The sequence below is a fragment of the Sesamum indicum genome, linkage group LG10, assembly GCF_026168435.1.
Source record: "Sesamum indicum cultivar Baizhima isolate 11 linkage group LG10, ASM2616843v1, whole genome shotgun sequence".
NCBI lineage: Eukaryota > Viridiplantae > Streptophyta > Magnoliopsida > Lamiales > Pedaliaceae > Sesamum > Sesamum indicum.
Genome location: NC_142666.1, coordinates 5,066,672 through 5,093,467, shown reverse-complemented (window position 1 = coordinate 5,093,467; position 26,796 = coordinate 5,066,672). Strand labels below are relative to the sequence as shown.

Sequence of the window (26,796 nt, the reverse complement as noted above, 5' to 3'; positions counted from 1 at the left end):
AACAATTTATCCTATGTGATATTGAAAATTAGTACATTACTCTCCTACAAAAAAAATATAGCAATTTACTTCTTTATACTTTTTAAAATGAAGCAATTTACCTCCCTTTATTTTAAAAAATATAAGAAGGTAGATCGCTATTTGTTTTTTCATAAAGGTGTAATTTGCTCATTTGTGATATCAAAGGGGGTTGTTTGTATTTTTTCCTTAATTTCTTTCTTATATAATATCCATTTTGAATTTTTTGTGTACCTTTTCTATTGCTCTTAAAACTAGTTATTGAGTGTTTTTCGTAGAAGGGAAAAGGGCATCAACCCTCAAAAGTTTCATACAAAGAAAGGTCGAGGTTCCAAGCCCTCCTGCAGACAAATTGAAACGTGAGAGTTCCAACATCATCGGATAATGATGGAATGTCTTTCAAGAATTGTCCCAACGACGAAGAGGTCTTCATGTGTTGAGCAAAGCTTTCGAACCACTCAGAACTGGCCAGCCAAACTTGCAATATAATTGGACAAGTAGAGCTGATAAAGCCTCTCCGTGCTCACCGTTTGGTATGCCCGCATGAAAGGACGTTGTTGTTTCTTAGAGCAACAACGTATTTAGGCCATGTTTTTACCAACCCTGTTGGGGTATCTCGTTACCAGGATTGACATAGGACAATCTCCTGTATTGCATCTATAGGACTCAACTCTCTGGCGTTTACTATGTTACACTAATGTCCCAAGTGTGAAGAGGACAACTTGCTTACCAGGACACATTACATGAGGTATTGAAAGCTGAAATTCCAATTTTGGGTCCTTAATAAGACAATACGTCTTTTCATCTGCCATCCCCATACTTGTAATGAACCCTTCTCAGTCTTCTGCCCTAAGTTTTGTTTGTATTTTCCCACTTCTAATGAATCAGTCTATTATGTTAATTAATCTATTGTATGCTCATTTTGTTACTTAATGATGTTCAACAGGATTTTGTACACTTGCAATAACCTCTCATTACAGTTTTAGTTAAAAAAAAAAATGTTACAAATTCATCCAAAAGTTAATAGCAAAATAACAATTACATTCTATTTGATAATGATGTACTTAAATTAAGGTTCGAAGCGCATTTTAATCCATAAAAAAAAAAAAATAAATAAATAATAATTCAAAAGGGCGTTTTAGTCAATTCACCCACATTTAAAGTGCGCTAATTTTTAGACATTCATTAATTTCAAGAAAATATTTATAATTTTTTAAATAATAAATATATATATATATAATTACAATAAATTTAAAAGAACTGGTGGTAACTTATCCTATTGTTTTTTAAAAGAGAAAATCCCCCCAAGTCCTGGCACGGGATACTACCTTGTGTATATAATAATAAAGAACTAGAGCTCGAAATGGGCACCAAAGCAATGGATCCAAGAAAATCAAATTCCACACCAACCCCTTTCTTCCTCCTCTTCTCACTCTTCTCTCTTGCTGCCTGTCATGAACACCACCCACTAGACCCCCTCACTCCATTTGAGCAGACTCAAGTCCAGACCATTGTCAAGAGCTTATACCAGAATGTAACCTTCCACTATGTAGGCTTAGATGAGCCTGACAAGGCAGCAGTCCTGTCATGGCTATCAAGCCCTCAAACCAACCAAATCCCAGATCGCCAGGCATTCGTCATAGCTCGTGCTGATTCCCAAAGCCATGAAATCGTCGTCAATTTAGCTACAAAAGAGGTTGTGACGGACAAAGTCTACGATGGCTATGGATATCCCATGCTCACATTTGAGGAGCAAGCAGCTGCCACTCAGCTCCCTCTAACATACGCACCATTCCTGGCCTCCATTGAGAAAAGAGGCCTTATATTAGATCAAGTTTTCTGCGGGAGTTTCACCGTCGGGTGGTATGGGAGTGAAGCAAGCAAAAGGGTTGTTAGATTGATGTGCTATTACATAAATGGCACTATCAATTTTTACATGAGACCTATAGAGGGGATAACATTTACTGTAGATCTTGAGGAGATGAAGATTATAGGATACCACGACCGTGTCGTTGTTCCGGTACCGAAAGCTGACGGGACGGACTACCGAGAAGCGGTGCAGAAATCCACGTTTGACAATCATTTGAAGAGCATAACAATATTGCAGCCTGATGGACCGAGTTTCACAGTTGAGGGACACACTGTAAGGTAAATTTTCAAAGAATGAAGTGATAAGTTTGTTGATGAAATTGAAGTCTTTAGTTTACCATGAATTCTTGCCGTTTAGGTGGGCTAATTGGGAGTTCCATGTAGCGTTTGACATGCGATCGGGCCCAATTATATCGCTGGCCTCAATATACGATCACAAGGAGGATGAGTATCGTCGCGTGATGTATAGAGGTTTTGTATCAGAACTCTTCGTTCCGTATATGGACTTAACTGAGGAGTGGTACTACAGAACCTTTCTGGACGCTGGCGAATTTGGGTTCGGTCAGTCAGCTGTACCGCTCCAGCCGCTAAGAGATTGTCCAGAGAATGCAATGTTTCTGGATGGCTACTTCACTGCGCAGGACGGAACGCCTGCAAAAATATCGAACGTGTTTTGCTTGTTTGAACGGTATGCTGGAGATATAATGTGGCGCCACACAGAAGGTGCTCTTCCTGGAGACTTGGTGAGTAGTTTAGGATAGAGTCTTGACATTTTCATTCAGAAGAAAATTTGTATCAAACTGAGTTTTTGGAGTTGTTTTTCTTGCAGGTTACAGAGGTTAGACCAGATGTGAGCTTAGTCTTAAGGATGGTTTCAACTGTGGCAAACTATGACTACGTTATCGACTGGGAATTTAAGCAAACCGGCACGATTAAAGTCACTGTAAGTACTCGAATGCTAAACCGAGAACAAGAAGTAATAACTATGCCCTGCACTTGTTTTTTCATTTTTTGATCTATATATCGCAGGCTGGACTAACAGGTTTGCTAGCAGTGAGAGGCTCAATTTACACACACAAAGACCAGATAATGCAGGAAGAGTATGGCACATTATTGGCAGAAAACGTTCTCGGACCGTACCATGATCACTTTATCAGTTTCCACCTAGACTTAGACATCGATGGTGAGACAAATTCCTTTGTCAAGGCTAAATTGCAACGAGCCCGTGTGACCGATGGTAGATCACCAAGGAAAAGTTATTGGAGAGTTGTTAATGAAACTGCTAAGAGGGAGTCAGATGCCAAGATCAATTTGGGCTCAGGAGCAACTGAGATACTTGTTACAAATCCTAACAAGAAAACTAAGGTGGGGAACGACATCGGCTACCGTTTGATCCCAAGAACGGTGGCAAGTCGCCTTCTAGCCAACGACGACTATCCACAGAAACGCGCAGCGTTTACCAAGTATAATGTGTGGGTTACACCTTACAACAGATCAGAAAAATGGGCAGGAGGGCTCTTTGTTGATCAGAGCCATGGAGATGATAACTTAGCAACATGGAGCCTCAGGTACTGTCACTATTGTTCCTTATTGCTGAGACATGGAAAAATTATAAATTTAGTCCCAAGTAGGAGGTTCGTATTGTTAGTCCTGTAAGAATCTATTTTCACAAATTTGGTACAGGACCAAAAATTCTAACCTCCCGTACTTATAGGACTAAAATTGTAATTTTCGCCTTAAGAATGTCTCAATTTTTTTATTTCATTCTATACATAATTTCTTGTCTTGTTTTAATTTACCCATACATATTCTAAAACCTTATATATATATATATATGTATGTATGTTTGATATTGCAGGGATAGGGAAATAGAGAAGAAGGACATTGTGTTATGGTACACGCTAGGCTTTCATCACGTCCCCTGCTCTGAAGATTTTCCCATCATGCCCACTTTGACTAATGGCTTCGAGCTCAAGCCCACCAATTTCTTTGACTACAATCCTATGCTCAAATTCAAACCTCTCAAACAAGTCCCCACCCCCTCTAATTCTACTTCATCCATCCATCTCCTTCCTCAATGATGTAGTCCAGGTCTTTACGAAAGGATGAAACTGAAAATTTTACCCGCGACACGATAATTCACCGGTGAAAATACGATTTTTGAGAGAGTGTTTTAGTAAGAGTCGTCACTATCAATTAATAGTAGTTGGGTTGAAAAAAAAATATTTTTGGTATTTATAATAGTGTTGGAAGTTATATTGTGTGGTGGATTGCATTTGTTTAACATGCGCCTCATATATGTTAGATTACTTTCTTACCCTTACAGATTAATACTTTTTACCAATATACGTCACTCGTTAAAACCTATGCACTCAATTTTTGTTTTTCTTTCAACATATTCTTCCCAATTCAATTATCATTTTCAGTCTAAAATGTTGCTTGGATTTCATTATTGATGCTTAGGCCTCCTTTACATTGGATGATAAAATAGATGTGGGATGTATTAATTTATGATTTAAATTGTGATAACGGGATGATTGAGTGGATTACGATACATTTATCTAATTCTAGTAAAAATCGAAGTATGGGAATGTTGGTCCGAGGTCATGTTTAGTACGAAATATATCAGAATTGATTAGGTTAGCAAATAACTTTGTTGTTCCTGTAATAAGACAAAGCCGTCACGTCGTTTCATCATGTACTTGTCTTGGGTTGGGAGAAAAGCATAAAACAATGACGGCAAATAGGAAATGAAGATTAAATCACATTAGAGGGGGGTGGGGCGGCAAGTGATTAAATCACAGTATCGCTTATCCGGTATGGAGCCATCGTCGATCGTTCGGCATGGGGAATCCCCCTTTAGAACCCTTTTTGTTCAATAAGATACCAAAGTGGATGATTGACTCATTCCATACTAGAAATAATCGCAGGAAATCCTTTGATAACACGGATTCCTATTTCTCAATGATATTCCACAATCGAGACAACTGGCTGAATCCCGTAAAACCATTTCATATCGGGCATTGTGATAGAATAGCCGGCCGTCCAAAAGTAAGTGAACAAAAAATATGTCATGATTGTGGAGGATATCACTGCTAATCACTCAATGTAAAGGAGCCTTTAGTTTTCAGGGTTTTTAAAGCAATTCAAACATTAATATTCTGATTTTATTTTTTAAAATTATATTAATTTGTGGCAGGTAATTTTTTAATATTATTCTAAATAAAATATTTATTATCTAATAAATAATAAATTGATATTAGATTTATAAGTGGTGAATAGGAAAGACAATGAGATAATATTAAAGTGAGAAAAAGATGCTTAAAAATTATATTAGGAAGTTGGGTATGTCTATATTATAAATGGAAGTTTGAATTCAAAATTAATTATGAATGAATAAAATTGTGTTAAGAAAAAAAAAATAGATTATTTTCTAATAATTATAAATTGTTTAGACAATGATAAATATATCTAATTAAAAAATAGATAAATAATATTTGTACGCGATTAATTTGATAAAAAGATATTTTTAATCACTTTAAGAAAAATTAATTTGCTAGAGTAAAATAAAATTTAAAATGAAATAGCACCCTAATAATATATAAAATTAAATATTGATGTAAACTTTAAAAAATAATAAATAAAAAATTCAAGAATAAGTACTATGAAATCTAAGTAAAAGTTAATTAATCAGATTAAATCAAAAATGCTTTTGAAAATTTTAATATGAGTAACTGCTAACTAATTGATTTTATTTTAATATTACTACTACATAATTATTTTTAGATTATACTATCATTTATAATTTCTATCATAATATACTCCCACTGAAGATAAGAAAATAATAATAAACACAATTTATGATTATGATTAGATATATAAAAGTGAGAATTTCTACAAAAAAAAAATATATATATATATATATATATAGGCTCATTGCTACGGACTTTTGCAACGATCATAGATCATACCAAATTAATACTACTATTTTTTTAGTGATATGTGCTTGACTCTTTTTATGACTGTTATGGTTTATCAAGTTTGAGAACTAGATCTCATCTATCGGAGTCGAGGGGTATCGATCATACCGACCAAGCCTCTTGGGCTTTCATATGACGAGTCCTCATCAGCCAATTCAATCGGCTTAACAGCTCTTGTCAACCACCGACTAAAGTTGCATAGACGTTCCACTTTTGTCGTTAATGAAACATGACACTCATTCAATGGATGCAACACTTAGTGCAAGTCTCGATATAATACTCGACGACCAATCTTGAGAATTTCGACTTGCAACGTTTCAAACTCACCAACCAGTAGTTGGTTTTATAGTTGTTATCCAATGTGTAACCCAACTACCTTGGTAGTATAATTGGCCACCGGACTTTGTTGTGATGTAAAGTAGTAAAGCAAAGTACATATGAAGTTAACACAACAAAACAATGCCGTTGAATAAAACTTTTATTCAATTATTCAATATTACATAATGGAAAAAATTGTTTAGCATTTTCCGACGATATCTAGATTAATGTGTTAATTCTTTCTTTGTTTTTTTTTTAATTATAGTCTTCAATTGCTAATTCAAAATTGAAGAAGAAAAAATGCTATTTCTTTATACTTATAGGATCGAAATTGCATTTTTTTTTCATGATAACGATTATAGTTTTCACTATAAATGTGTTAATAATTATCTACAGTGACAAATTAATCCATAATTTATTGTTATTATATTTATATTATGATAAGATTAAAATTATTATCACTTAATATATATATATATCTTTATCAATAATTTTAAAATTACTATTTAATATTTTGTTATTAATATTATATTCTGTTTTAGTGTGCTATAGGACTATAATTCCGTATTTCGTATATATGAAATTTCCGAGATCATATCAAAGGATAAACTCTTGCATGCATATATAAATAAAAATAAATTACAACGGCCTCCTTCGAAATTTGATATAATTATAAATGCCGCTATTATTTGAAAAATTATCAATACCCTTGATTTTAACATCCGTCTCATTCTATTAGTCTCTGTCAGGTTTCTATCAATATTTTGTGGTGAACTGATCAAAATGCCTTTGTGGGCTAAAAATTATAATTTATTATTTATATTAGTCTCTATCAGATTTCTATCAATTTTTTATGGTGAACTGATCAAAATGCCTTTGTGGGCTAAAAATTATAATTTATTATTTATTTTTGAACATTTTCTGATTTTTTTTATAGACTAAAGTGCACAATTTTTTTATAATTTTTCAAATTTTTTCATCCACCCCGTCTTATTTTTTACAAATTTATATATTTTTTTTACATAATTTTATTAAATATTAAGGGTTATTCATAATTTTTCAAATAATGAGAAATATTCATAATTATACTAAATTTCAGAAGAGGTCGTTGTAATCTACCGTATAAATGATGTTCATGCTTCACTCTAACAATACTTAAATCATTTATTAATAACTTTGGCATGGAAATAATTAATGACACAAATGTTTGACCCGTAATTTACGAATGGACATTTACGAGACACATGCTTTGTCTGTTCAAATGTACACACTATATTGGACTAGTTATACAATTTACGAGGGTGTTTGGCTTAAACTTATTTAAAATACTTTTAAAATAAAGATTTTAAAGTATTTCGATAAATAAAATGGCAGAAGATGTCAGAATATTTGATATAATAATTTTTTTATACTGCAATAATGATAAAAAAAGTTTTTATTGATTTATAATTTTAAAATTATTTTTTTATTAATATTACTTTCTGTTGCGTGCATATATAAATAATGTTATACTTCATTTATTTATTAATAACTTTGTCACTGTAAATAATTAATGACTTTCTATGACACAAATATTTGATCCCTAATTTATGAAGGCCGCGGACTAGACGTTGCTGTCAATAATAATGTTTTGAAAATAGGATCGGTTGATAACATTGGATGAATTATTGAGTTACTGATTCGATCAATCTGATCTAATTAGGTCCAATAGTTGATATGAACAGGTTGACGGGCTCCAATAGCCCACAGATAATGTATGGGCTCAGCGTTCAGGACAAGTCTGTTCTCGAAGGGCCAGACAATGATAGGGTTACGGACCTAGCTAGCCCAGATGCTAAGAAGTCCGATAAAGTTGCAGCAAAATTAATAGATTTATGGACGATAATCACTAATGAAAATAAAATAGATAGGGCACGAGTTGTTAGGGCAAAATAGAGATGATGACACTCGTCCGAAGATCCTTGAATAGGTTTTGTATTTAACATTACGGGGAGCAATGAAAAGAGCATAGAACAAAATTCAAAGAAAAATTTCTTCTTCTTCCTCTAAATTCTGAAGCTCCATCCCTGCTCGAATAGGGATAATCTTTTTATAATTTTTTATCGTACTATTGAACAAAACGATTGACTCGGAATATATTATATATGTGTATATATCAAAAAATTATATATCAATTGATTAAATAAATAAAATGTATAACAAAAAATTATAGAAATAGTACAATTTATAAATATATATAATCTATAACATTTTGTCAATAAAAAATCAACAAATTTCTTGGAATAAGCCAATTAAATCAAAATTTATAAACTAACAAGAATTTAAAATGTAAAACCACACAATTCTTGAAAGTTGAATACTTTGTTGCTTTCCTATTTTAATCAAATAGAGATAGCAATCGATGCCTCTATATAATTTTTTTTCTAAAGAAAAATCCCAAAAAGATTTAGAAAAACTTGAAGAAAAATGAGAAATGAGTAGATGAAGTCATGAAGGATGGAAGAAAAATCCTTAAAAGTAATTTATTGTCCCACATCGAAAAATAAAAGTAAATTTAAGAAATTTAAGCTATAAATCAGGAAAAATTTAAGTCAAACTTATTGTCCCAGTTACAAAAGTATAAGTTAAGCACTTTTAAGTTGTAAATAAGGAATAGCTTAAGTCAAATTTATTGTCCCATATTTAAAAAGTATGAGCTAAATTTAAGTACTTGATGAGGCGATAAATAAGAAAAAGTTTAACCCAAAAGATATTAACATTCGACGATATTTTTCTTTTTTTTTAATAAAAATAAGGCTAAAACCAATGTTGACCTGATCACTAGGCGATTGGTTTTGCCTGATATTGATTTGTTCATATTGATTTTAACTTTACTGATTTGAAACCTATAAAATTGAATTGAACACATGATCGATTCTTAAATAAATCGATCGAACCAACCAATTCGATTCGATTTTAAAAACATTGCTCAATAATTAAATACATATTTCTGTAACACATTGTTAAGGGTAAGGGATATCACACGAATCACAAATATATTAAACAAATGTACGTATTTGAGAAGTCCACGACTGATCGGCCTTAAACTAATTTAACGATTATGATCTATAATAATATTATATAGAGTAAATAGCAATTTATCCCCTATGATATTGAAAATGAGCATATTACTCTTCCTCTTTAAAAAAAAATATAGCAATTTTTTCCCTGTACTTTTTAAAATAAAGCAATTTACCTCCCTGTATTTAGAAATCATAGGGGTAAATTAGAAGAAGATTGCTTGCATTTTTCCCATATTATATATTTAGCATTAGCATGCACATGCTTTGTCTGTTCAAATGTACACAATATATTGGATAATTGTAATAGTTACAAAGTTCACCCTTGACTCACTAAGAGCGTGTTTGGTCTAGACTTGTTTAAAATATATATCCTATAAAACATTTCAAAAGTTTAAAAATTTTAAATCTTATTTTAAAATAAAATTTTAAAGTATTTAGATAGATAATTAAATGTTAGAACTTATAAAATACTGGAGTGTTTGATATAATTATAAGTTTTTCATATTGTAATAACGATAAAAAAAACAAGTCATTAGACTATTAGAATTTATAATTACATAAATAGATAATTTTACTTTGGGGTAAAATCTTATAAGATGTTTAGAAAAAGTCCGGTGAAATTAACTTTCTTTTTTTAAAAAAAATTATAAGATATAAAACATTTTATTTAGGATCTTAGAATTAGTATTTAAAAAAAAATTGCCAAACGATTTTCAAGAGCTTAATTACAAGCTCTCAAGTATCTTATAAAGAGATTATACATTTTCGAAACGTCTTATAAAATATTTTGATAAGCTTATTCGATGTTTTGAAAAGTTTATAAATTCAGTCAAACACCCTCCAGTTAGAGATAATTAGATTATTGATTTATTTTATAAAGTCTTCCCGTTGGTAGCAGTAATTAAAGGATATAACTACGTATAATCACAGGTTTAAATATATTTTTGATCTTGTAACTTTGGTATTTTGATGTTTTTATTTTTTATTTTTTTTAAGTTTGTAAAATAGTCATGTAACGTTTTGACATTTCGTAATTTTGCTCTTTTCAGTGCTGAATTTTGCAAAGATCGTTGAAATGAATCATGTGCATCTCACGTAGTTCATATAAATTGTGGTTTTTGTTCTTATTGGTTCATTTTTGTCAACATGGATGAAAATTTAAAAAAAAAAAAAAGACGTGACACATAATTTATTTCGAAAACTTTTGTAAAATCTAGCACGAAAAGGACTAAGACTACAAATTGTAAAAAAGTTACATGACTCTTTTGCGATTTATAGAAAGATAAAAGATAAAATTATCAAGGGCACATGAAATATTCCAATAATTTTTACAAAATTCGGTAACACAATGATTAAAATTACAAAATATCAAAAAATTACAAAAAAACTATTTTACAACTCTGAAAAAAATAAAAGATAAAAATATGAAATCACAAAATTGCATGAAATTTGTGAACTCTTATTTGAGTAGATTTGTTAGTAGCACTAGAAAAAAAATTATTATTGATTATAATATTAATAGCTATGGTTAAGAATTATGATAGAATTATTATTATTAACCACAGTTAAATAAAATTAATGCAAAAAATCATTTTTTCAATAATAAAAAAATTATTTGCTAACTAAAAGCCGTGGTAAAAATATTTTACATGATTTTAGCCATGAAAAATATTTTACCCATTCTCGCAAAAATCACGACCAAACAGCTGTTACGTGGCCGTTGTCAAATACTATTTGCTACATTAACCATGAAAATTGATTATGATTAAATGTTATATTTCTTGTGGTGTAGCTTGTAATTTTAAAAGGTAACATTTATCTTGGTAGCCTAATTTTTTTATTAATGTCATTTTTGTACTTGAATATTTTTAAATGATCCAATTGATATATGAGTTTTGTTGTTAATATCATTTTGATACACAATTTATATCTTTTTATATTAATTTATTTAAATAATGATCATTTTACCCTTCAATTTAAAATAAAATTAATAAATATACTTAAGAAAGATTTGTATAAGTATCAATCAATATATTTTATCTTTATTTTGGCCATTCTACTTTTATTCTTCATATTTGGTTATCAAATTTATTACGTTCTTATTATTTTTTGGTATTTTTCACTGTATTTATTTTTAATTATTTGTCTTATATAATATTCAAGTAAGTCCTCAATAAATTAATTTAAAGTAGTATTTTTTTTCTATTTTATATAATAAATATCTACAATATAAGTATTTTATTTATCGTCAAAGGTATTTATCTTTATTAATCGAGATATTATAATCTAAATACAAAAACTTAAATTTAGATTCAAAAGCTTAAATCTTATATTATAAATTTTTAAAAATTATTAAAAATTTATTCTAGCATAAGTATTAATACCCCCAAAGTTTATTGTAAAGAGGATTTATAAAAGGAGAAGGAATTAAAAAAAAAAAATCAATTTCTAGCTTACACAAAAAATTTTCCCCCATCATGTATTTAAAAGTGTTAGCACTTTGAAATATCTATATCGATTTTTTTATTTTATAAATGGTAACAACGTAGATATTGGATCGATTCACTAATCCCAACGTCAGTTTGCTAATCAATTAACACCTTTAAAATTGTGATATTGCAAATTAATACATTATCTTCTTATGAAAAAATAAATAGTGATTTATCTTCTTGTATTTTTTTAAATACAACAATTTAATCCTCATGATTTTTAAAATGAAGTAATTTACCTTCTTATACAGGGAGATAAATTGCTTCATTTTAAAAAATATGGGGAGGTAAATTGTTATATTTTTTTCATAGGGGGTAATGTGATCATTTTCAATATCATAGAGGGAAAACAGTTGAGCTCCGAAAGGATGAGATCACTGAAGAGTCGTCGCTACTGACTCTATAACAGCATAATCTCTACGGAAAAACTTCAATCCGCCACATTAATATGATTTAAATATATTTGGGATCTTGTAATTTTGATATTTTAATATTTATATCCTTTATTTTTTTTAGAATTGCAAAAGAGTTCTATAACTTTTTTATATTTCGTAATTTTGATTCTTTCGTTACTGAATTTCACAAGTCTCTGGAATAAATCATGTAGACTTGACATGGTTCATCTAGATTAGGGCTTTTGACATGTTTGGTTCATTTTTGCCAGCATAAATTAAAAAAAAAATGTGGGACATGATTTATTCTGGCAACTTTTGCAAAATCCAGCACTGAAAGGGCTGTAATTGTGAAATGTCAAAAAGTTATAGGACTCTTATCAACCCCTAGAAAGATAAATGATAAAAATATCAAAATCGCAATGAGCACATGATTATTCCAGCAACTTTTGCAAAATCCGGCATTGGAAGGACCTAAATCGTGAAATATCAAAAAGTTACAGGACTATTTTCCAATCCTAGAATAGTATGCGACCCACTGAGTCCGTAGTGGATCTATGGTCAATCTAGGGTGACATTACAAGATATCAACCCATTTACATATAATGGGCTTTATAACTCCTCTTTATCGTCTTGGTCTTCATTGTGAGCTTTGTTTTTCGGACATCTTCTCCATGAATCCATCGCAGGCTGAACCATGGCTTACTCTATGGATCTCCATCGTCTGGACTTGTTTCTTAAAGTTTTTTTTATAAAATTAAATAAACCTCCAACCTATCTACTTTCATCACAATTGAAAAAGAAAACCCAATTCGATGTTTGGGAGAGTGCATAAATAGGAAAAAAGCAAGTCTTTAAACACTAAAACAATAAAGAAAAGAAAATTAAAAGACACTCAAAACCCAACTCAACAAAAAAATTAAAACCATCCATACGGTCTAAGAATTTTGTGATCATCCTATTGCCAATTCAACCAACAATAATAGGATGAACATACATCAAATAATCATGCACTATGCAAAAATTATTCTTGTTTGAAAATTCTTTTCAAATTAATTTTAGTAATTTAATTATAAAATATACCAAAACTCAATAAAAATTAAATTCACAAAAATTAATCATTTTAGAAAAATACACAGAAGATACTAAAGAATTAAATTTTTGAAAAAATAGAAAAAAAACATTGTTCCAATCGCCATGTCGCCCCAATCGGCCTCTCATGCTGCAAGGCGTGCGCATGCAAGCACCCCTGCCAGCTGCGTGTGCCCTACCCAGCACATAGCGCAATGCTTGCGCATGATGCTCCACGCAGGGGCCCTCTCCCGCACCCAAAGGCACACACTTGCGCGTAGAGGTGCGCTGGCTAGGATGTGTGCGCAGGGCTCTTGCTCACGCACGCCCGACTAGTAGTAGTAGTAGAATTTCAGAAAATATAAATTTTCAAAAAAATTGTCATGCCCAAATTAAAAGGCAAAATTAAACATTCAAATTTCTAAATCTAGATATGCAACATGTGGTAAATCTCATGTTTTCAAAGCCAATTAAGCATGTTAACATATTGAAACACGTAAAATATGTACGATTCTAGGCCTAGACACCGAATCAAGTTTTCATACCACTTGAAGGAAGTGAATCGGTTGGGAAGCGTGGCGGAAACTCAAAAATACAAAATAATCAAAATGAAGGTATATAAGACCGGATCAAGGGTACCCTTTGTCTTTTCCAAGCGCTTGGGGTAAAATAAATAAAATTCCAGGCCATGAATCAAAGAAGAAAAAACAAGCGACAAGATTATATAAAGAAAACATTACCCTCATTGTTTCTCTTCAACGGACTACAAGAATTGTTTCTTTTCTACTCAATCTTTCTCCACGAGCAAGAAGCCTTGAAACCCTCTAATTTATCCACTACAATCACTGGAAAACACTACAAAAAAAGGCAAAATTTATAACAGGTTTTTTGTAACTGCTATATGGCCTTTCCAATTAGAACGACCTTTGTAACGGATTGTACGTGCTGACATCATTAAGGAGATAGAAAAAGAAATTATCTTGTAATAGCCAAAACTGTTACAAGGGCCATTACAAAAACAGACCGTCATAAAAACTGTTATAATTTGTAGTCTGTCACTAACTGCTATGGTTTTTGTAACGCCTAATTAATTTTGTAACGGCTCTTTAGTCAAATAATCAGTCGTTACAAAGACAATAGAAAAAATCATTTCAAAACATACAAAAAAGCAAAGATACAAAAACCGTGATATTCGGGACCATTTTTTTTTTGTAATGGCCGTTACAAAAGCCGTGACAAAGTAGCGGCTATATTTTCTAACAACTAATTTTCAAAGGCTATGTTAGGCGTTCCGAAGGCATTTACAAAAGCCGCTACAAAAAGACTTATATATATATATATTCATTTAATTTGTTGTAGAAATTCTTATACTAGCCACACACACTCTCAACACTCTAATTTTCGTACATGTATATTTGATTAGCTTGTAGATTATTACTCAAATTTTGGACCATAAACTAGTATTGATCATCACTTAAGTTGGTTGATCAGGTAACGGAGACTAATTAATTTAATACTTTATTGTGTTTAATTAAATTAATTGTAATTTACTTATTTTAGTTTTTTAATTTTTTATTAATCTTATATCATGTTAATTATATATGTTCTCCTAAATAGTGAACGTACGTAGTACTCTAATATTTTTAAATATATTGGTCCTCAAATTAGAACATTAATTAGATATATATATTTATGTGTGAATATAGTGATATATATATATATATATATACAAATATATTATCATGTTACGAGAATTGAGGAGATGAATGTATAATAAGAACCTCCCAGAAAGGGCAGGTCTAACATTGGAGTTTGAGGATGGCCTTAAAACTTTCATAAAATGGGCAAAGGGTCATCATGGACATATGGATGGATAAAAAAGTAGGTGTCCTTGCCTAAAATGCAAAAATACTAAGTTTAGAACATCCGACGATGTCAGTTATCACTTGTGTATGCGAGGGTTTATGCCACAATATTGTAATTAGATTTTTCATGGCGAGGATAGAGTGCAGGAGTACTTTGACGCTGCGACTGTCCCTCTAGTCATGAGGAGCAAACCCCAGCTGTCTATGTCGAGGGTAATTATTTACATTGTACTGATGAACAACATATGGATTAGGCACAGCGGATGATTTTTTATGCAGTCGGGCCAAATTATTTTTCTTCTTCTCACGATGTTATGCCTGATGATGGTACGAGGTCCTCTCCTGTTGACGTCGGTCCTTCTTCATATTGTTATGGCGGTGGCCCCTATGATTATGAGACAGGGTTGGCAGACCGTTTTTATAATGTAGTGTATACCGCTGACCAGCCATTGTGGAACGGTTGCACCCAATCTCAATTGGCACCTATTGTTGAGTTGGTGGATATCAAGATAGACGACCATATTTTTAAGCAATCATATGATCAAATATCCCAGTGGGCTAATAAAATATTGCCCCCGGTCACACCCTACCGAGAGATTACTACAGCACGAAGAAGTTGATAAAGGATTTGGGTTTACCAATTGAGAAGATCGATGCATGTAAGAATGACTATATGTTGTACTGGAAGAACGACGTCGATTTGGAGTATTGCAAGTTTTGTGAGGCCGCTAGGTATAAGTCGACCCGAGGGTGAGATCCACGCCGCAAGAAGTCTCCGTATGTCGTCCTTAGGTACTTTTCGCTTACTCCTCGTCTGCACAGGTTGTATTCTTCGAAGGCAACTACCAAGCACATAACGTGGCATGCACACATCAAATGGAGGAGAGGTCAATGTGTCATCCATTCAATGTCGAGATTTGCAATCATTTTGACCGGATGTATCCCAATTTTGCAGAAAAGCCGCGTAATGTTCAGCTGGGCTTTTGCACAAACAGTTTTGCCCCTCACGGTCAATATAGTCGTACTTATTCATCTTGGCCCGTTATCGTTAGACCGTATAATCTCTTCCCTGATATGTGCATGAGTTCTGAATACATATTCCTGACAATGGTGATCCCTAGCCCTTCTAATCCGAAGCGTCGATCATTGGAACCGTTGATGGAAGAGCTGCTGCAGTTATGGGATGTGGGTGTTCGAACGTATAACAATGCCACAGACAATGCATTCATCATGCAGGAGGCATTGATGTGGACGATGAACTACCTACCCGCCCATGGGATGGCGTCTGGGTACAGTATCGTTGGTGTTATGAGTTGCTTGATTTGTATGGATGACACACGGGCATTCTATCTGCAGCACGGTAGGAAGGTGTGCTACTTTGATTGCTACAAACAGTTTCTCCCTGAGCATCATCCCTACCAAAGGAACAAGAAAGCCTTCACGAAGAATTTTGTCGAACATAAGGTTGCATGTCCGAGGCTGACAGGAAACCAGTTCCTAGATTGAGTTGTAGGCATTAGTCCTACAGTTGAAATACTGTTGACACTCCCTTTCGGCTATGGTAGCGACCACAAATAGACGAAGAAAAGCATCTTCTGGGATATTCTATACTGGGCTACACATCTGATCCGACACAACCTTGATATCATGCGCATTGAGAAAAATATGTTTGACAATATATTCAATACAGTTATGGCCATCAAGGGAAAGACGAAGGATAATTTGAATGCACGTAGGGATTTGAAGATTATTTGTAATCACCCAGAGCTTAAGTTGGACGAATGTAGACCAAACGTTATGCCTAAAGCAATCTATACCCTGACGAAGGAGTAGAAGAGGACGATATTTGAATGGATTCGTCTTTAAATTTTTTGATACCTATGCTTCTAACCTTGCCCACTGCGTTGACATGATGGAATTGCGGATGTACGGCATGAAAAGCCACGACTGTCACATATTCATGTAGAAATTGATCCTGATCGCATTTCATGAGATGCTTCCATAGCATGTATGGAGTGCCTTAACTGAGGTTAGTCTTTTATTCCAAACAGAACGTCACATGGTCGACAAGTCAACAATGAATTGTGTGGTGTGTGTTAAAAGTTCATCGTATACAGACGAGAATAATGACTTCTATGGAATCATTGAAGAGATAATTCAATTGGCATATCCACTTATTCCGAACTTGCACATCGTTATGTTCAAATATCGTTGGGTCAATCCAATAAGAGGCATGAAGGTATACTCATGTTATCACCTCGTCGATGTAAACTTCAAAAAGGGGTACCAAAAGGATGAGCCGTTCATACTTGCACAACAAGCAGTACAAGTGTATTGCACTGAGTACCCAAGTATGAAGAGGGACAAAGCGGATTGGATGGTTGTCTGCAAAACCAAGGTTCGGAGAGTTGTTGATGAGTCCAAATGGACGGAGATCGCATATCATCCGGAGGAACTCGTATCAGTCCCTGAAGTTGCTATGGACAATCAGTCATATGAACTACGTGATCCCAATGGTTTATAAATTATTGTTGATCTTTTGATTGCACACCAGTAGGGTGCAGGTACTTCATTGATTCAAGCTGGTCAAACTGATAATGAAGATGAAGACAACTTCGAAGACTACGAGACTGACGATGACGAATACGAGGCTACATAATATGTAATTTTTTTAATGAAATATTTTTCTATTGCAACGTTTTAAAATAAAAAAAAAAGTATTTTTATTTTTTAAAAAAATGTATTATTTGGAATGGCCAAATTATTAAAAAACCATTACAAAAGCTGTTACAAAATAAAGCGGTCAACTTCTATCAACAGGCAGGAAATTATATTTTGTAACAGCCACGTTCTACAAAGTTGTTACAAACAAAAAGTTTTGAAATCAAAATAAAAAAAAAAAAAACACGTGGGAGTTTTAATTTTGATCGGCCGTTACAATTATAAATTATACTAGTGTTACAAAGCAGTTACAAAAAATGAGCTATCTCATAAATTTAGATCGAAAAATACGATATCTTTACATGCAGGCACCTGATTTATACCAAATTTAAATATATACAAGTATGTGCCTATTAAATCATATCAGACGGTATGATTTTAAATCACATGGCCTGATTTAGAAATACACCGTCTTGAATAATTATTATTACGTTCCAAGTACGATATATCGAAATCCATATATCCAATAAGGCTACAACTTGGTCGAGTGGATTTTTTGGTGAGTGTGATCATATTTGATGGTTTGATCTTAATTTTGATTGCTCGATTAACTCATGCAGTTCAACACTATAACATGACAGTTACATCATGTAATATTAAAATTTATGAATATACAAATTTATTGCAAACTACTTACATGTATCAATATAAAATACAAACTTTTGTTTTTTAATTTATTTTAATTATATTGTCTCACTACAATGGTACGTTCTCACAGTATTAAATCATCGAAAATGACAACTTATTTTTTCAGACAATTTCATTGAAAATAATTGATTATTTTGGAATTCCCTTTGTAACGACTTTTGGAACTGCAATTAACAAAACGACGTCATATTCATAGTTTGTAATGGCCTTTGTAACGATTTTTTACACGGCTACCATGAACTGCACAACTTGTAACGACTTTTTACACGGTCAAAATGTTGTAACGACTTTTGTAACAATTTTTTAAATATTGTAATTCTCTTTGCAGCTGCTTTTGAAACATCCATGGCCGTTTCAAAAATTACATACATATACAAGACTTGTAGATTTTTTCCTTCCTCCCCCCATTTTCATCTTCTCCCTCTCTGCCCGTTTCCCCCACCGCTGCCTATTTTTGCCCTTTTCCAAGCTACCCGTCCCCCCCGACCTGCGCCCTGTTCCCCTATTCCCCCCCCCCCCCCCCCCCTCCATAAAAACTCAAATTTTTTTTACCAATTTCTGAAATTTTTTGTAATTTCTATATTTATTAATTTTATGTTGTTAATTTTCATGAAATTATGTTGTTGATTTATATAATTTTATGAAATTATATTGTTAAATTTAAGAAATTATGTGGTTAGATTTATGAAATTATGTTGTTAATTTTTCTGAAATTATAGTTTTTAAAAAAAATTGGAAAATTTTCATAATTTCTGATTTTTTTTGGCATTTTTGCAATTTATGTAATTTTTCATATTAGGATTATTATTGGGTTTTAATTTCTGATTTTTTTTAATTTCTATGATTTTCAAAATATTTCAGAAATTTTCAATAATTTTTTATTTTTTTAATTTCTATAATTTTAAAACAAACAGAAATTTTTCATAATCTTTGAAATTTTAAAAATAAAATTCAGAAAATTTCAATAATTTCTGAATTTTTTTAATTTCTGTAATTTCTGCAATTTTCTGTAAATTTATGAAAATGTATGTATTTTTCTGTGGATTAGAGGACCTTAATGTAATTTACGAAAATAGAAATTTTATAAAATTATTAGAAATTTAAGGACAACAATGCAATTTCTAGGAAAATTATGCACCTAAATGAAATTTTTAGGAAATTAGAGAACTTTAATGTAATTTTTGGAAAAAAGGCATTTTATGAAATTATTATAAATTTAAGGACTACAATGCAATTTTTAAGAAAATTATGCACCTAAATAAAATTTTTAGGCCCAATTTGGACTTTATTGCAATTTTTAGGAAAAGCATGCATTTTAGGAAAAATATGAACCTGAATGCAATTTTTAACCATCTATTAGAGTTTTTAAATAGTCAACGTTTATGGCTCAGCATTTTAACATATTTTGCTATCGATACGTAGGTCATTTATTAGCTATTGGAAAACTAGTAACAATACTACATAAAATAGTAGGGCAAATTATATTTTTTGCCCTAGTGGACATATTTCTAATTTTAGTCTCACAGTTAGATTAATTCGCACATTGAGTCTTATATGTAGTTTTTTTTTTTTTTCAATTTGAGGACCATTGAAAGATTTCCTTCCAATTTGATAACGACAACTGCACTCTCCGTCAGTCAATACAATCAAAATGAGGATAAATTATATTTTTGGTCCGAAAAGGGGGTGTAGCTGTAATATTATTATGTTTGTGTAATTTGGTCTAACACTAGGAGGTGTCGGTATAATTTACCCTATATTTTTTTTATCATTAATTAAGTTTGTGGATAATTAAACTTTATCTATTAGAACATCTTGATCAAATAATATGCCATATTATTATTTTCTAATACTAACATTTGAAAATGTCATGAATCATCTATTACATTTGAATTCGTTTTTTGATTATTTTGTGGAGATAGAAATAAAGAGAGAAAAATAAAGATAAATAAGTGTGTGTTAGAGATAGTATGTATGTTTGGATTTATTTTTGGAGATAATTTAAAATACGTATTGTATATTTAGTGTTATGTTTTGTTTTGGGGGACAAAAGTTATTATTCATTGTCAAATTAGTCTTTTTTTATATATATTTATGTATATGTGTGTGTATATATGTATATTTGTTTATGCTAAAACAGTTAAAAACACCCAAATAAGGTGTTTCTAAATTATTACAAATATTGGGTATGTTTTGACTCGTTTCGAAAATAATTTGAAAATAAAAACAAATATAGTGTTAAATTTTTGGAAAAATTATATTGAAATTCCGTGATATTAGATCTAATGTAAACAAATATTTTTTAATCTTTGTAAAATTATAATTACGTTCTTTTGAGTTTATAATTGTAATTATAAATACGCTAATCCTATTTAGGGACGAAATTTTACATTACACTAAGTTACTAACACCCCTCAGGCGGCAGTATTGAAGCAAAAAGGGGATAGCTGAGCTCGGAATGGGGAAAGAGGAACAGAAGAGAAGAAAAGAATACAAGGAGAATAGGAAGAGGGGAGAAAGAACCCAAGAAAGAAGAGAAAACAAGGCGCTGTGGGCTGTCGCCACCGCATCCAAGGAGGGGATACCATCTGCTTGTGCTGATTTTTTGTTGGACTGAACTCCCAATTAGGCTTCTTCAAAGGTGCCTTCAGAAGGCGCGCCTGGCGAGCCCTCTATAGAAGGCCCTTGCTTGGGCGCTTCGCCTTTGACAACTATGAGTAGAATGAGTGAGGCCCTTTCATTGGTGCTTCAAAGGACACATTATTTGACGAATTCTAGAACCAGTTTTCTAGTTTTTGCTGATGTTCTTAAATCATGTGCTGCAATGTCAGATACCCACTTGGGAAAATCTTTGCATGGTCAAGTCATTAAACAAGGGCATGATTCGTGCCCGGTTGTTTTGAAAGCTTTGCTGAACATGTATGCTAAGTGCAAAGCTCTTGAAGATTGCCAGAAATTGTTTGGTGAATTGAATGGTCATGATACAGTCACTTGGAACATTCTTTTGTCCGGGTTTGCGGGTTCAAGGTTTCATGATTATAATGTTATGAGATTGTTTAATATGCTCCATGCTGCATCTGATCTGAGACCAAGCCCTATCTCGCTTGCAATTGTTCTTCCTGTTTACGCGCGCTCCGGCACTCAGGATGCTGGGAAGAGTATGCATGCATATGCAATTAAGTCTGGAATGGAAACACAGACACTGGTAGGAAATGCTTTAGTGTCAATGTATGCAAAATGTGGACTTGTTTTAGATGCATCTGCTATTTTCCGTGGAATTGCTGATAAAGATGTTGTTTCGTATAATGCAGTAATTGCAGGTTTGGCTGAGAATAAGCTTGTGGAAAATGCATTTGAACTTTTCCATGAGATGATTGAAGGGCCAGTCCTACCTAATTATGCCACCATTGCAAATATTCTGCCAATTTGTGCTGGTTTTGGTGATACTGTTGGTCACATATTGGGCAAAGAGATACATTGTTATGTGTTGCGACGTACAGAGTTGGAAAATGAAATTATGATAATTAATGCTCTTTTAAGCTTCTATTTGAGAATTGGACGAATACGAGAGGCAGAATCTTTATTTGGAAGGATGAAACTCAGAGACATGGTCTCCTGGAACACTATTATTGCTGGCTATGCTTCAAATGGTCAATGGTGGAAATCGTTAGAGGCGTTCCGTGAGTTTGTTAATAAGAAGATGATTGGACTGGACGCTGTAACTCTGATAAGCATTCTTCCTGTTTGTACCCAGTTATGTAATCTGCAAGTAGGAAAGATGATACATGGATATGTTTTACGGCATCCTGCTCTACATGAGGATACATCTATTGGAAATGCCCTTATAAACTTTTATGCAAAATGTTGCTACATGGCAGCAGCATTCCATACATTTTCTCTTATTCCTCAAAAAGATGTGATCTCATGGAATACCATGCTTGATGCATTTGGGGTAAATCTACTAGAGAAACAGTTTGCTGACCTCTTATCTAGGATGTTTGTGGATGGAATGAGACCTGATGCAGTTACTATCTTAACTGTGGTGCAGTTTTGTGCTAGCCTTTCCAGAGTAAAGAATGTTAAAGAAGCTCATGGGTTTTCACTGAGATTGAATCTTTTACTTACTGATGGTGAACCCACTCTTGGAAATGCATTGCTAGATGCATATGCCAAATCTGGAAATATGGAGTATGCATCAAAAATGTTTGAGAACCTATCCGGAAAGAGGAATGTCGTTACTTGCAATTCGATGATTTCAGGATATTTGACTTATGGTTCGTATTATGATGCAAATATAATATTTGAGTGGATGTCAGAGAGGGATCTTACCACTTGGAATCTCATGGTGAGAGGTTATGCTCAGAATGAGTGTCCTAGTGAGGCTCTCAAGTTGTTTCATGAGTTGCAGTCCCATGGAATCAGACCTGATGCCACGACTATCATGAGCATCCTTCCTGTTTGTGGTCAAATGGCTTCAGTTCATTTTCTGAGGCAGTGCCATGGATATGCAGTTAGGGCTTGTTTTGAGGATGCTCATTTAAAGGCAGCTCTTCTAGATGGGTATTCAAAATGTGGAAGCATAAGTAGTGCATATAAACTCTACCAATCAACTCTTCAGAAAGACCTTGTTGTGTTCACAGCTATGGTTGGAGGATTTGCAATGCATGGAATGGGCAAAGAAGCTATTAGGGTCTTTGACTATATGCTTGAGTGTGGTATCATACCAGATCATGTTGTAATAACTGCAGTTTTGTCTGCTTGCCGTCATGCTGGTCTTATTAATGAGGGCTTGATGATTTTTAGTTCAATAAATCAGGTGCATCATATGAACCCGAGCATTGAACAGTATGCTTGTGTGGTAGATCTCCTTGGTCGTGGAGGCCGCATAAATGAAGCATTTTTCTTTATAAATCAAATGCCTATTGCAGCAAATTCAAATATTTGGGGCGCCCTTCTTGGTGCTTGTAAGACCCACCATGATGTAGATATGGGTAATGTTGTGGCTGATCACCTTTTAAAAATTGAAACTGGTGACATTGGAAATTACGTTGTTTTATCAAATCTATATGCTGCGGATGCTCGATGGGATGGGGTATCAGAGATGAGAAGGCTGATGAAGATGAGAGACCTGAAAAAGCCAGCTGGTTGTAGTTGGATTGAAGTGGAAAGAAGTAAAAATATATTCATAGCCGGAGATTGTTCTCATCCAAAAAGAAACTTAATTTACAGCATGTTGAGTCACCTGGATGAACAGATCAAAGAGCTTAAGTCTCCTTATATTTGAAGACAAGGACAACCAAGTGATGTTACAGTTTAAATGGTGAACATCTGACGAAAAGATGTTCCAGTCTGTCTTCTCCTTATTGACCTGGATACCAGTGCTTCAGTAGTCAAATTTCATGGTCTTTCACTTCACTAGATGAAAGAAAGATCTTTAGCACTATATCCTGATCACTCAAGTGGGTGGTTGGCCCGTCTCTCAGAATGCAAAATGTAAGTATCTCTCCAAGTGATTGGACTTCCGAGGCTTAGAATTATTTTTATATCTTACCCAATTCATTTACGTATTTCCTTAGGTGATTAATGATTTAAGTTACATATTGTTGTTGCTTCCAATACCTTTTGAATAAAATATATGATATTTGTGATGTCCTAGGATATCTATTCTTCGTGAATTCATAGGATATAGTACCGTCCCTCGCCTCTATATCCAACTGTGCCAGGAAAGATTAGGTAATTGTAGTCTTGTCTCTCTTTAGTTGATTGGTTGTGTATTCACACCCATGTTTAGGTTATGAATTCTTGTATTGGACATTCTACGTTTGGTGGTTCGCTGCATGTGGTGAAAGTGAAATGGCTTCTTTATTTTGACCTTCAGGCCATGATATATGTCGGACATTCACTGTCCGTTAGTTTGAAGTGCTACTCCGACCTCAGTACCTCAATCTGCTCTGGTAGTTTGGGATTGATGTGCCAACATAATGAAGGACCATGCAACTCTTAAAGCTTAAGTTTGTAGTGAAACCATTTTATGTACTCTCTGTAAGTTCAAATTCTGTTCTAATGACTCTTCTAAGTACTCTCTGTACACTTTTAGTTGAACAAAAAATCATTCCTCAAATCTCAGGAATCAACAGCTGATCATTGAGTATTCAGAACCCATTGATCTGATATTCCAAATTGAATTCTTTTATAAAGATTAAAACCCGTAGCAGCCAAAAAAACAAAATCTTTCAGCTGAGACAATATGAATTGAGATCTTCTAAGTACAAAATGCCTTTTTAGGTCTATCACTATGGTTTGTGTGTGGGAAATCACTGAGAGGATTCTTCTTAATTTTTTTGTTGCAGGTGCTAAGACATAATTGCAGCTATGGTTGTCCTTCAGAATTGTAAAGATCCTGAAAGCTTATAATGTTTGCCTTGCTGGTTTATTGAAGCAAATTTAAGGTGAACAAATTTATAACGTGGCTATTGTTCAGTTTGGTTTTGAGTTGATGACTTTATTTTTTGTGGAGGGATTGTTGTTACATATTTCTATATACTCTGAAAGCTGAGCACAATGCTGGTTTTCCTCCCCACCCCCCCCCCCCCCCCCAAAGTGGAGGAACAGTTGCTGATGGTTTAGAATTGCCGTAACTGAAAAGGAAAGTAGTGAATTTCTCTCCATTAGCATGTTATAGCATGTCAATGGGTAACTCTTTGTGAAGCCCCTATGTAATTGCATGACACCAGTTTCTGCTTCTTATACGAGATGAACTTCTGACAGATAACAATGCCTTAAAAGCAGACTACAAGGTGCTATTAGCTTTTCCCCATTTTCTACTAAGTTTAGATTAGAAGCAGAATATATTAACTTTTTTCAGCAAAAGCTGAAAGCGATGGCAACACTTTCTAAATCAGACTCCATGTAAGGCTTCGAAAATTTGCTAACTTGACGGGCCATCGTAAGCCTTACTGCAATAAGACAACAGGGTAAAGCATGATTGATCATTGAGCTTAACATATAAACAAAAATTCCTATTTTCTGCTCAAGTAACTAGAAATGTCTGTTTCTTTTCTTTCTGAAATCAGCAGGTATTCGTACTGCAAGATCTCAATCTCAGTGAGGTTGGAGATAAAAGCTAAGAGCGTTGAGCATAATCGGTATGGGGACAGCTCCAGACCCAAAGTACAGTACCACCTGGTGCACCAGTCCTGGTAACTTTAGAAAATGAAGTTTATGAATCTTGATACACAACCTCCTTCCTACAGAAGCCTTTTTACCAAAATTCTGCAAAGTGTAGGGAGAGCTTAGGACTTCAAATTCAGTTTACTAAACAGTATCTCAGGCTTGTTATTCTGAATTCCAGACTGATTTGTGTTTCTTTATTTTGTATAATCTGGCAACAGGAAATCAAATTGAGGGAAATCAGAAGCAGCTTGTAGCATCAGGTTTTGCAGGGAAGGAATCTGATTGGGAGATCTAAAAGCCATCATGAGTTTCTTCTTGATTGTACGTCTCTCAGGTGATACCATGTTCGGTTATTGTACTATTTAGTCTATAAGAGCGGGATTTGAGTGATACCATGTTCGGTTATTGTACTATTTAGCCTATAAGGGCGGGATTTGAGCTTTTTGTTCTTTCGGTTGTTTTGTATATTTCTTATCACCAGTTAGAATTATAGACGTTCACTGGTTAAACGGCCCAAAGAGGCTAATCTCGATCTTATTTGCATACTCAAACGATTAGGTTGTGTTTACAAGGGGGTGTGATGATGCTGTGGATATGATAGCCGCAGGTGCACAGAAGCTAATGTTAATGTTAAGAATGAATGTATTGTGTTTTTAGCCATATAAGACTTGAGGACGTATCCCTAGTTGGCAATCAACTCATTTGTTTTTTGAGACAGTGATGGGAGTGACTACATATTTGTTTATAAGGTAAATTACAACAATTTTTCTATTATGTTAAATTCAAACTCTTGACACTGAAAGATGCGAATTTTTTGTATTACTCTTCCTCTTTTAGAACATCTAATCAATTATGTATGCTATTGAGAAAAGATATAACTAATCATGCATCTGCAATTATCTTACTAATTTGCAATTATTCTTTTTTTAGTTCAATATTTTTTAGAATTTTGCTTCAAAAAAACTTGCTCTTTGCTGCTATAATTTTAAGTGGTTTATTTCATATTTTTTTTTATTTTTTAACTGTTGAGATTAACTGATTAGATCTGACAATTATTATTTAATCGAAAAAGATCCAACGATCGTTAAAATAAAAAATAATATATAATAAAATGGGCATAACTGTCACATCAAAAAAGTTAACGCCATTAAGTCTGTAGCACCCCTTTCGCTACAAGGGCTGTATCTTCC

General features: G+C 33.2%; 2 protein-coding genes across 6 annotated transcripts; both read left to right on the top strand.

Annotated features, from left to right (window-relative positions):
• Nucleotides 1-1,396: 1,396 nt before the first annotated feature.
• LOC105172783 (homospermidine oxidase) lies at nt 1,397-4,150 on the top strand. The gene is made up of 5 exons (XM_011094360.3): nt 1,397-2,166; nt 2,246-2,630; nt 2,717-2,830; nt 2,917-3,455; nt 3,746-4,150. The coding sequence occupies exons 1-5, from the start codon at nt 1,397-1,399 to the stop codon at nt 3,966-3,968; spliced, it is 2,031 nt and encodes a 676-aa protein (XP_011092662.2). The 3' UTR covers nt 3,969-4,150.
• A 16,679-nt stretch (nt 4,151-20,829) lies between these two features.
• Nucleotides 20,830-26,323, top strand: SLG1 (Tetratricopeptide repeat (TPR)-like superfamily protein). 5 transcript variants are annotated; one of them, XM_020697108.2, is made up of 6 exons: nt 20,830-23,926; nt 24,090-24,166; nt 24,312-24,475; nt 24,784-24,882; nt 25,510-25,632; nt 25,825-26,323. In XM_020697108.2, the coding sequence occupies exon 1, from the start codon at nt 21,147-21,149 to the stop codon at nt 23,715-23,717; it is 2,571 nt and encodes an 856-aa protein (XP_020552767.1). In that variant the 5' UTR covers nt 20,830-21,146; the 3' UTR covers nt 23,718-23,926; nt 24,090-24,166; nt 24,312-24,475; nt 24,784-24,882; nt 25,510-25,632; nt 25,825-26,323. The 5 variants fall into 5 exon arrangements, with proteins under 5 accessions (XP_020552767.1, XP_011092045.1, XP_020552768.1 ...); XM_011093743.3 differs by lacking the exon at nt 24,090-24,166; XM_020697109.2 differs by lacking the exon at nt 24,090-24,166 and having other exon boundaries at nt 25,507-25,632.
• Nucleotides 26,324-26,796: the final 473 nt, after the last annotated feature.